Source organism: Mauremys reevesii, linkage group 5 (genome assembly GCF_016161935.1).
Source record: "Mauremys reevesii isolate NIE-2019 linkage group 5, ASM1616193v1, whole genome shotgun sequence".
Lineage (NCBI taxonomy): Eukaryota > Metazoa > Chordata > Testudines > Geoemydidae > Mauremys > Mauremys reevesii.
In genome coordinates, this window is record NC_052627.1 from 52,015,249 (window position 1) to 52,027,828 (window position 12,580).

At 39.9% G+C, this 12,580-nt stretch overlaps 1 protein-coding gene across 3 annotated transcripts in view; it reads right to left on the reverse strand.

The window, feature by feature from the left end:
- The window catches only part of CLGN (calmegin), a 65,989-nt gene that overhangs the window by 24,888 nt on the left and 28,521 nt on the right, over positions 1 to 12,580 (reverse strand). For all 3 annotated transcript variants that reach the window (XM_039542216.1, XM_039542215.1, XM_039542217.1), the window contains 3 exons: positions 7,661 to 7,802; positions 6,704 to 6,785; positions 227 to 419 (listed from right to left, as the gene is read on the reverse strand). In XM_039542216.1, coding sequence (XP_039398150.1) covers positions 227 to 419; positions 6,704 to 6,785; positions 7,661 to 7,802 — 417 coding nt within the window. The remainder of the gene's footprint in view (positions 1 to 226; positions 420 to 6,703; positions 6,786 to 7,660; positions 7,803 to 12,580) is intronic.

Below are 12,580 nucleotides of genomic sequence, written 5' to 3' on the forward strand. Positions count from 1 at the left end.
GGTTGGATATGGCCAATTTTTATTCCCTCCCCCCTCAAGTGAATCTTAAGCAACAGAATTTCAAAGCCATTTATTTAAGATACACATCATACACAAAATATCCACAACAATGAACAAAACTATACAGACAGAAAACAGGTTCATTTGTAAGTCTTCAGTGAATGGGGACCTTGTTTTCTAACCTTTCCTTTTTAAGTGCAATGTTAAGAATTAAATTAAATGATACCCAGAGTATACAGATGTGTCCTCTTGTCCGAATAGAATTTTTTTAGGTCTACATCAGGACGCTTAGCATGTTTTTCCTCATAATCTCCAGTTTTAGGATTCTTATGTCTGAAGATAAAATGCAGTTTGTAATCTTCTCCACATTTATCTGGTCCAAACATAATTGTGTAAGGTGTTTTGTCAAAAAAGTATTCCTGTAGAAGCAAGAGAGTTTAGTATTGGTTATGCAGTACATTTAATGAAGTCAACCTGTGTACCTCTACTCCTTGATGCTGGAAGCGTTCAGCCTGCCTATAATCCTATTGTGATATATTTCATGCAATGAAATGTCAGTTCCAGCACCCAAGGGTTATAGGCTCAGTCCTGCAAGATGTTCAGTACTTCTTGAGAGATGCTGAGTGCCTTCTGTTTCCATCAAACTGACCATTCATAAAGGATTCTCAGCACCTCACAAGGAGTCAAAAGGATCAGGCCCTAAAGGTGGAAGAATAACTTCTGTGGATACTATATTAAAATGAAAATGCTCACCATAAAAATAAAACAGCAGCTGTACTTATTTGTACAAGTATTGTGCCCTGTAAAAAAAACCTGAAGGGAAATAGTTGATGTGCAATTTAATTATTAATATGGTAAAAAAAAAAATCAGATAGTATGTCACCATGTACTATTTTTCTTTATCACTGTCCTGCCGCTCCACATTTGTGAGTAGTTGATACTAAACACCAAAACAAAACAAAACAAAACACAGTTTATTTTCTTTCATGGGGGCACTCCATACTACCTTATGTTGTCAAAATCTTTCAATATTTCAATTGTTTATGGGAATTTTTATATTTGGAAAATAGAGATAGTTAAAGTTTTACGTTCTTTTTTCAGACACCTATTTCTAGAAAATATATTTACAAAAGATAAGTTTGATAGTCACCTCCTGACACAGACCAGACTTTCTGTAAGTGAACAAACATAATTCAGCTGTTTTTGCGGGTGAAATGAAAAATACACAATTTTGATTTGCCGAAGTTATAACAGTTTAAAAATCATACTTTGTGAACATGACGGCATTTTCCAGTATTGATGGGGAGAGCAAATTATTTCCTGACTGTTCTAACAGTCATGCATGTGTAATACAGCTATGTGAAATTGTGCTAAAAATTTTGGGAGACCCTATGTCTTTCAATATGTTTTTCAAGAGTTCACTGAATGTGACAGGGCTTCAAAGGAGCCATTGCCCAGTGCATTAAAAATGCTGCTGCCAAAATATTCTTCCCAGTATGCCACTTCAGTCCTGTCACAACTCTCACACACTGAGTCCCTTCATTGTACCAAACACAAAACTTCTGGTTCTTATTTTCAAAGACCTTGATAATTTAGCTCCTCCCTACTTTGTCAGTCTCTCATTTATCTAACTACATCCTGACCTTCCCACTCCCTTTGTTCCACCAATAATGGCAGCCTCTATCACTTGCTTATGTACTTCTCCCACAGCACCTTTGCACCTTCTTCTAGAATACCGCTTATGTGTGGGACATATCCCCAAATCCATTCATATAGCTACCACCCTGTCCTCCCTCAAATCCTGTAAAATCCATCTCTATAATGACTTCCAGGGGAAAACTGTCTAACAGCTAGTGATTCGTTAATCTCTTATTCAGTTCTCTTGTTTAAAAGAAAACTATATTGGTGCTTACAAGCTATTCTCTTCCCCTACCTCCCCTCCACTGTGTTTACACCTGCTTGTCATGTCACATTGCTCTTCCTACTAATCTCTTTGGGGTGTCTGTTACAGCTCCATTTTGTTCTTGTTCTCCTCTGTGGCCGCCCCTCCCTGGCTGTTAAGTTGTTTAACAAGAGCCATTGCCCTTCTCAAAGGGATGGCCACTTGTGCTAAGTGGGACCACTGCCCTGTTCAAAGGGTTAGTCCTGTTATCACCTTGTTAAAACCTGGGCTTGGTGTAGGGTGGGCACTGTCCAGAGCTGCAAGGCCTATTGTGTTTTTAAGATCCTGGGCATGAGTCATACCTCTGGGCTCAGGGCTAGTCATGTCTTGGTGGCTGCCTGCAGTTTTTTTTTCTCTGCCTTCTCTCCTCCCTGTAAGAGGGGGAGCCAATCAGGGTTACTGGCAGGAAGCTGCCAGGGTTTGCCTTTAAAAACAGATATTTTCTGAACAGACTTCAGAAAGGTTCTTGCATTGCTGCCTGGTCTGATCAACCAGGGGTTCTGGGGGTCCTTTCTCCGCTCTCGTTTTATTTTTGAGCGTAGCCCTGTTTTTGAACCCCCCCCCCCCACGAAGAACGAATTGCTGCCTGAAAGATCTCCTGATTATCAAGACTGTACCGAGCCTTCTGATGTTCTTGCTGCTTCTGCCTCTGCTGCTGCCTCGGGGGATAGTAAGAATCCCTCTGTGAAACTTTCTATACTTTTATTTTATTATTTTAGCTGCTGGCACTGTCTCCCCAGCACACAGACTCAAGCTAAACCTTGGTCTGTGTCTTAAAACCTCTCTTAAACTCCCCCTGTCTTGGCTGCTGGCTTTCTTTCCCCAGCAGGCAGACCCAAGCTGTATCTATAATCTGTTTCTAGTTCTGCAGTGCCTTTGCTGCTAGAAATAAGCCTGCTTGCAGCCACCCCACTGCTGCAGTCACCCCACCCCCTCTTTGGAGCTGTGTCCTGGACACACACCACTCAGCCCTCTGAAACTACCCTTAGCATAAGGTGCACCCATTAAGTTAGGTTTAGCATTATACTTTGTAAGTTAGGCTTAGAGAATTGTTGCATTGTGTTTTAATTTGTGTAGTCTTGGTTAAGTGAGATCATAGGTAAGATTTTGCTGTGTTCTGTATAATTGTAATTGTCTGTCTTCCCACTGCAAACACCCCCCCTCCCAGCTTCTCTGCGTCTTTCTACCTTGTTACACTCTCTCTGCTGCTTAAGCTTGCAGCCTGTTTGTTCTGTCTCACTAAGTTTAAATCTCTAGCACAAAACCCCATTGGTTACTTTTTTCCTCTCTGATACCCCTCACATTCTACATTTACACCACTGTGACACATTTTTACCTAAAATTGTTTGTTATTTAACACATCTTATCCATAACTGTTAGTTGGTTATATGCTGCTGTGACACACCTTTTTACATAGAAATCGCTAGCTACCTGTTACATTTATACCTCAGTGTTAACTGATTACCCACTGTATCGTATCCTACTGTGTTGTACCCCACTATTGAAACCCCCTTACTGTTCACCAAAAAAAAGAAACCCCTCCCCAATTGCCTACCTTAACAACCCATACCCCTCACTATTGAATTTTCCCTGTTTTTGTATTTTCTTAATAAAGTTTATTTTGCACCCCACCCATGTGGTAATTGCTCCCCAAGATCCCATATACCTGCAGGCAGGGACATGGGGGAGGCAGGGACTTCCTTAATTCATGTTTCTCCAACACCTAGCACTATAGGACCCCAAACCTGACTGAAGACTCTGGGTGTTACTGCAATGTAAAGTAACAACTAGCAGCACCTGCCAAAATGCAGCCAAGGGATTCCATCTTGATCCTCTGACATTTTACAACTGGTCCAACACACTTCACACCTAGTAATTTCTTCAGGCTTCTGCATCTCTTATGGACTGTAAAGCACCTTGAACAAACCCCCTGCCCAATTTGCATTGGAGAGACTGGGACAATGAACTAATATTTAGCACAGAAGAGTTACAGCTAATTGTCCATCCTCTGTTCTGGTAAATTTGAGCAGGGGAAAAGGGGAGGGAAGAAAGAAAAGGAATTTGAAGTGGGCATTTTGTTCTACAGAGACCCATGACTCAGATCCAGCCCAGTCCCAAGGGAGACGATAGAGTTGGCGGGGTAACCCAGACAGATCTTTGGGTCGGCTCTCCATATAGTTTCCTGTAATTTTACAGAACTTTATGGTTTTTTCCCAGTCTCAATCCCATCAAGGAGCAACCACAGACTGGAGGCCAAATGTCTTCGGGGTGTACCACATCAATGAACCAAAGACAGTGTGTGAGACTAACAGCTACAGTAATTGTACAGATTTTTTGTTTTTCTTATTTGAAGTTGTGTATGTGCTCAGTAATGTGGATGTTGAAATAACTGGTTGTATGGTACAATTAAATGTTTTATTTGTCTATATAATAGCCAGAGATTGGGTAAAGCCTACATAAAAGCAAAAGATCCGATTGCCAGAAGTCCCTATGCCTGTATTGATTTTGCAAGGTATTGTATATTTATATTTATCTACATTTTTGAGGAGCGGTGGGGTAGGGGGCCTGTTAAACCCTGGGTTATATTCTTCATTTTAAAAAGGAAAAAATAACAAATCTCTAGTTAGTGATGTTAGTCTAGCTAAAGTGCATTCAAACTGCTGTGCTGTAATGGTTTATCTTTGGAGTGTTATTCATAAAAAGGAATTTTAAGTGTGTGTGCGCGCACGCGTGTGTATGTATAAGTGTCTTATGGTAAAGACTGGTACTGGATTCCTAAGAAGGGAAAGAAAGTGAATCCTATTATAATTTCCACTTTTAGTATTTGGAAAAGTTCCTATAGAAAACGCAGCTGTAGTCTCTTGCAAGGATGGGAACTCATGGTCTGTGCAAGTCAGAGAGAGGAACTCTGTAGCACAGAATTGGTAAGTAAATTGACTTACCTCTCCTCCCATAGGTTACATGAGTCTGAAGTTGATTCTAGTTCAACTTCCCTAGGATCTCACCCTCACAGGAAGGAAAAACAGTCAGAACTAACTCCTGTGTGATAAGGTAGACAAACCCTGTTCCTTTTTGTTTATGGGGACGTTGGATGAGGTAGGCCACAGTGACTAAAGGCAGGGAAAACCCTTTTTTGTGTGTTTTGCCCTTAAAGGGATGGGGCCATGCTAGATTCTCTATATGGTGATTAAAAATAAAAACGGATTTCTGGTCACAATGTACTCTCCTGCTCATGTACAGACTGGTGTTTCCTATGTATGTGTGTTCATACATAGGAAAATTGCCTGCTCCTATGGGAGGAAAACAAAATGGCAGAAGACCAGGTGGAAAGGGAGATCTAATTCTCAAACTTTGGTATTGTCCTCAATTCCACAAACAATTTTGGGCCTCTGAAAGGGTCTACCAAAAAAGCTTAAGTTTTGGGGCATGAACATGTTTTCATAACTAATTTAGGGTCATGTTTTGATGGTTTAAAAGATCTCAGAATAATATTCTTTGTACCCTTAACTTGAGTAATAACCCTCATAGATCCAAACTACATGGATATCAAGCTTATTAAGAGCTAAAAGAATGATCTGAGGTCTGAAAACTATCCCTTATAGTGAGAGACTAAGAAGCTCAATTTATCAAAGAGAAAGTTCAGAAGTGACTTGATCTACAAGAGGAAGAGATTTCCAAGAGCAGATAGTCCTTTAAGATAGCAGGGGGAAAAAGGCACCCATTCATTGGGTAGAAGCTGGAATCTAAACAAATTTATGCTATAAATACACCTCTATCTCGATATAATGTGACCTGATATAACACGAATTCGGATATAGTGCGGTAAAGCAGTGCTCCGGGGGGCGGGGCTGCACACTCAGGTGGATCAAAACAAGTTCGATATAATGCAGTTTCACCTATAACACAATAAGATTTTTTGGCTCCTGAGGACAGTGTTATATCGAGGTAGAGGTGAATGTTATAAATTAATGTTAAAAATTTGTGTGAATTAACAATTGAAACTTACCTACTGACATGGTGGATTCTCCATCACTTGTAGTCTCTAAATCAAGACTGGATATCTTTTTTAATGGTATGCTATAGCTCAAACAAAAGTTATGGCTTGATGCAGGAATTACTGGTTGAGGTTCTATGGCCTGTATTATTGAATGAGATCTGACTAGCAGATCATAACTGTCCCCTCTGCCCATCTATGAATTGTCATTTTATTTAGAATTTCAGAAAGAACAGTTGACATCACTTGAGTTCTGCATGTGAAGTATTGGTAGTATATGGCTTACATTATATAACATCATGCCCTTCATCCTAGATATTTGTAATTCCAATTGAAAATGTAAAAAATAAGAGTGAATGAATTGTGTGTTCTTGGGTGATTCAGACCTTTATAGGTTTTTTTTTAAACCACTTTTTTATAGTAGGCTAAAATTTTTGCTTTAAAAATAATGGAAATTAATTATAGTTAAAATATTTCTTGTATGCAATATATAACAGATGTCGTAAGCATAATAATTGGCTAACAAACTCTGAAGGCTTTATGTATATATATGAGATTTTATACAAACTATTCAGATTAGAAAAAATACAAATGTCTACTTCAGACTCTTCATTAATCTAAGTAAACTTTGGGCCTGATTCCCCCATTTGCTGAGCATTTTGGGTACTCACGAATGAACAGTCATACCCTTAGTCACATTCCACAAGCCTACGATCACATTCCCCTAAACGGAAGAATAATTATCAAATGTTACATAAAGGACATACCAAATCCAAATCATCAGAACTGGACAGAAGTTTAACATATGCACCGCCACAATCAATGCCATCTTGAAAATTCACTTCATACCTGTATAAAAGGGAATCAAAGAGCATATTGCTGATACCCTGGAATAATTAAAGCTCACTTTGATCTACAGTTTAACTCTGAATGCATGTCCAAGATTGTGTATAAACGTTTGTATTTTAATATAAATCACTACTCCCAAAACATTTTTACAAAATTGCCTGGAATATTTTATTGCCATTGCAACGTAAGGCAACAGTTATGCAAAACATAATAGTGTCAATCTAAAAAAACATTACAGTTCAACACAGTAGCAATCTCTACTAAGAAAAGTTTCTGGGCAGCATTTGCAAATGTACAAAGGCCACTCACTACTTCACTTTGACCGAGTTGCATGGGGAAGTTTTGTACTATGTTTGTGCCTACCTACATCATGGTCTAGATTTAACTAGAGCAACCATCTCATAGTTTCTTCTGAATTACCTGTAAATCAATTTCCACTGACTTAAAAATTTCAAAAATGTACTTAGACATCATTATATTCATAGCCACCTAAAATTCTCACAAGTTCCATGTCATTTGGAAGCTCAGTTGCAGAGACACTGACATTTAAATGGAAGTCTTTTACATCCATTTTATGAGATCTTGAATACCTGACTAAGTATTCAGACAAAAAGTTTAAAAACATCATTTAAATCTATTTTTAACATATGAGCACTAAAATATAACTTTAGTTTGGGTCGGAAAACCTTAAAAGATAAAATATTACATTTATAATAATTAAGTTGTATATTAACGCCTTCATATTTGTGGTTTTGGTACATTTGTGCAAGGCAATTGATGTTGGAATGGAAATCAGAATCATACAAAAACATTAATTTTTCATGATATTTCAAAGTTAGAAGAGTAATTAAGTACAAATCTGATGAGCAACTTACTGAACAATCAAAGGCTTAGTATCAAAAATAAATGGCTTTGTTAACATAGCTGATACTGCATGATGTCTTGCTATTGACTTTAAAACTAATCCTCTGTCTCCAGGCACTGTGTTTTCTTTAAGCTCTTCTACTTCCCATCTTCCTAAAATAAAAAACACAAGTTTTGAAAGACAGCAAGATGAAGGCAAGAAATTACTGCTGTCTTTAAAAGAAATTAAGAGACCTACTAGGAGCTAGCAGACAGATTACCTTAGCTATGTTATTATAATGTGGTTAAAAAAAAAAAAAAATCACATAGAGAAAATAACTTGTGCCTGCATTTGAAATTTCCTGATACCCTGAGTATCTGCAATAGCAATTGGTATGTCTACACTATGAAATTAGGTCGAATTTATAGAAGTTGATTTTTTAGAAATAAATTTTATACAGTCAATTGTGTGTATCCCCGCTCCAAGATCATTAAGACCATTAACTCGGCAGAGTGCATCCACAGTACTGAGGCTAGCGTCAACTTCTGGAGCATTGCACTGTGGTAACTATCCCACAGTTCCTGTGGTCGCTGCCACCCACTGGAATTCTGGGTTGAGCTCCCAAAGCCCGATGGGTCAAAAACATTGTCGCGGGTGGTTCTGGGTACGTGTCGTCAGGCCCCCCCCCCCCCGAAAACAACGGCAGACAATCGTTTCAAGCCTTATTTCCTGGGTTACCTGTGCAGATGCCATACCATGGCAAGCATGGAGCCCGTGCAGCTCAACGTCACCATACGTCTCCTGGATGCTGGCAGACGTGGCACTGCATTGCTACACAGCAGCAGCTCATTGCCTTTTGGCAGCAGACAGTGCATTACGACTGGTAGCCGTCATCGTCTCCTGGGTGCTCTTTTAGCCGACCTCCGTGAGGTTGGTCGGGGCGCCTGGGCAGACATGGGTGCTCCTTGTATTTCTGGTGAGCAGCCAGGAGAAGATGATGGCTAGCAGTCGTACTGCGCCATCTGCTGCCAGCCTGAGATGGAGTGGATCAAAACAAGAAAGAGACCAGATTTGTTTTGTATTCATTTGCTCCTCCCTCCCTGAATAATGGGGGGAGGGATAGCTCAGTGGTTTGAGCACTGGCCTGCTAAACCCAGGGTTTTGAGTTCAATCCTGGAGGGGGCCATTCTGTGTGACAGTTGTGTGCATTTCTCCTTGATGCAAACTCACCCCCTTTGTTGATTTTAAGTCCTTGTGATTCTGGGACTCCATCATGGTCACCTTTGCCGATTAGATCTGCACTCACCTGCAGATTGCCACGCTAGCCAAACAGGAAATGAGATTCAAAAGTTCATGGGCCTTTTCCCGTCTACCTGGCCAGTGCATCGGAGTTGAGAGTGCTGTCCAGAGTGGTCACAATGGAGCACTGTGGGATAGCTCCTGGAGGCCAATACCGTCGAATTGCGACCACACTACCCCAAATTCGACCTGGCAAGGTCGATTTCAGTGCTAATCCCCTCATCGGGGGAGGAGTACAGAAATCGATTTTAAGAGCCCTTTAAATTGAATGAAACGCTGCATCATGTGGACAGGTGCAGGGTTAAATCGATGTAACACTGCTAAATTCGACCTAAACTCGTAGTGTAGACCAGGGCTCAGTGTTACTGCACAAGCAATTACTAGGAGCAAATGCCAAAGGTAGATAACTATAGCGAAAATAATAATACAACTCTGGATTTTTTTTTTTAAAGCAGCAGTATAAACCTGGAATAATTTCCCCCAAAATTTGACAGCTCCAGATCACAGCTGACAAGATAAATGATCATGTTACACATGCACGATTCCCATTTTTCTAACAGCTCACTGAAAAATTAAGGTATCTTTTCAGGAAATAGATCCCATTGGTAAAATACTTCCACAAGTCAGTAATACAGAGCAATACCAGAACAGCTTTTCTTTTGTTTCTTTTTTAAAGTATACGTTTTTAAAATTGCTGTCAAAAACAGTTCCATAACTACAGAAAACGATATAAAGAAAATAATGACAACTTAGTTGTATCGATAAAACAATTTCCTGATGAGAAATCACTAAAGGAAACCAAAGCAGGAGAAATATTACAAAATCTAAAAAAAAAATCCAATCACAAAAGAGGATACTGAACAAGAAACCATGCACATTTTTAACATACAATTATTCTCTTCAGTCAACTAAATCAATAAGGATGTAAACCCACAATTTTGAAGCATTGTTTTGCACAAATGTGCATACTCACCAACTTCCAATTAATTCCAATACTATACACATGCAGGACAAGAATACAATTCTGATCTGATTCAAGTTTCTATTAATGCTGTTATCATGAATACTTAAATACAGCATCCAAATTACTATTCACATTTTGAGAACTCTGCTACAAAAATCTATTTCAGCCTTACAAGCAGTAGATGAAGATTCAAGAGATGCATTCAGAAGTTCTTGCTTACAAACAATATTTTGGGCCTGTGTAGATCTACAAATAAATAAATAAATAAAATGACCTCCACAAGTTGTTGTTTTTTAAACTAGGTCAGCACCCTTTCTTGCTGTTTTATGATTTATAAAATCCTGAAATTAAAAGTTCTTTAACCTTATAATTTTGCTTCTTTTAATCTCACAGGATCCTAATCTTTTTAGTGCGAGATTGAAAGCATTCTTTCACTCCCATATTTAAGGCTGTTTTGTTGTCCTACCCTTAAGGGCAATAGTAGCAAGGTAGAATGCAAGCCAGCTCCCTTATTAGTCACTGAATGACACTTCTTGAGTTTAAATGTTGCTCTCCTAATCTTCCAATCAGTTCCAACTGCACGTGAGGCAAAGAGAGAAGCCTATCCAAATATGATTACATCTAATCTGAAAACATGGCTTTAAAAAAAGTGCTAACCAAAAACAACTTCTCAAAATTGTGCAGCTAAGTATCCTGCTAGACAGAGGATATCAGACAAAGAGAACGAGAAAGGTCTGGTCTACAATACAACTGCATCATTAAAACTTCACTTAGGTTGGCACATGTGTGCGTGCATGCACACACAATTTGGAGTCCTGTTGGTAAAACCCTGAGTTTACAGTGGTCAAGTTAAATCAATTCCCTGAATGACAAGTCCTGTACCAGCACTGTTCCACTGGCAGGATGCATATATAGAAAATTCACAATACTCCTCCAACAATCCCACAATGCCCTGTCACCATGACAGTGCCTGCTCTGGTCCCAGTTTTGAACACTGCTGGCCGGGGTCACAGTGACCACAAGCCCATCCCCCCCATCAAAATCGCCAGCATGTTAAAGTGCCGCTAAGAGAAGTTCAGGCAAGCCTCGTCCTGCAGCCTGATCTAGGAAAGAATTCCTGGACTTTCTCAACTTGCGCAGAGAAGGGGCACTGCAAGAGACAACTGCAGAATTGCAATAGGAATAAAGATGTTTATTTGTATGTTGCAAAAACATGCAAAAGCTGGGATATAAAAGGGATGAGCAGCAATGCTGGGCTAAGGGGAAAGAAAAGCGGCAGTTCTACCTAAATGCAAAGAAGGCTAACAGAAAATCTGGGTCTGCCCCTCATGCCTGCCTGCATTTCAGCTACTATTTGGAGGGGGACATCATGCTGATGGTGGACTCCCCTTGAGCCCTGGAGGAAAGCAACCCAGCAATGAATGGCTCATTGAGGGGATTCAGACCCTCAGAGAGTCAGCCAAATCCAACCCAGGCTACTCAAGAGTCAGAACCCACTTATGAAGGGGAAGGGAGATCAGGTAGGAATATTAATGCACCCCCTTTTAAAAACACTTTGTTTATGAACCCTGAAACTCCACCTCTCAAAATGGCAGCCAAATGGATGTGGACAGGGAACAAAGGAATTGCCCAAACATGGCGATCAGTTACACCCTGAGCATGTGGACAAGACTCACCAGCCAGACACCTGGGAAAGAATTCTTTGTAGTAACTTACAGCCCTTCCCACCTAGTGTCGCATTACTGGCTGTTGGAGATATTTGCTGCTAGCAGTCACAGATTATCTCATCATACCATCCCCTCCATAAACTTATCAAGCTCAGTCTTGAAACCAGTTAGGTTTTTTGCCCCCACTGTTCCCCTTGGAAGGCTGTTCCAGAACTTCACTTCTCTGATGGCTAGAAACCTTCCTCTAATTTCAAGCCTAAACTTGTTGATGGCCAGTTTATAGCCATTTGTTCGTGTCTCCACACTGGCCCTTAACTTAAATAACTCCTCTGCCTCCGTGGTATTTATCCCTCTGACGTATTTATAGAGAGCAATCATCTCTCGCCTGAGGCTTTTTTTGGTTAGGCTAAACAAGCCAAGCTCATTGAGTTTCCTCTCTTAAGGTAGGTTTGCCATTCCTAGGATCATCCTACTAGCCCTTCTCTGAACCTGTTCCAGTTTGAATTCATCTTTCTTAAACATGGGAGACCAGAACTACACACAATATTCCAGATGAAGTCTCACAATAGTGCCTTGTATAATGGTACTAACACTTCCCTGTCTCTACTGGAAATCTCTCACCTGACGCACCCTAGGACTGCATTCACCTTTTTCATGGCTGCATCACCTTGGTGCTCAGTCATCCTGTGATCAACCAATACATCCAGCTCTTTCTCCTCCCCCGTCTTTTCCAATTGATAAGTTCCCAACTTATAGTAAAAATTCTTGTTGTGAATCCTTAAGTGCATGATCTAGCATTTAGCACTATCAAATTTCATCCCATTTCTATTATGCCAATTTATAAGGTTGTCCAGATCTTCTTGTATGATATTCTGGTCCTTGCTACTGGGATTGCAATTTCATGTGCCAGTTCCTTTAATATTCTTGGGTGGAGATTATCTGGGGTCCCCAATTTAGTCTCATTAAATTGTCTGAGTTTGGCTTCCACCTCAAATGCGGTAATTTCCATTTCCATATCATT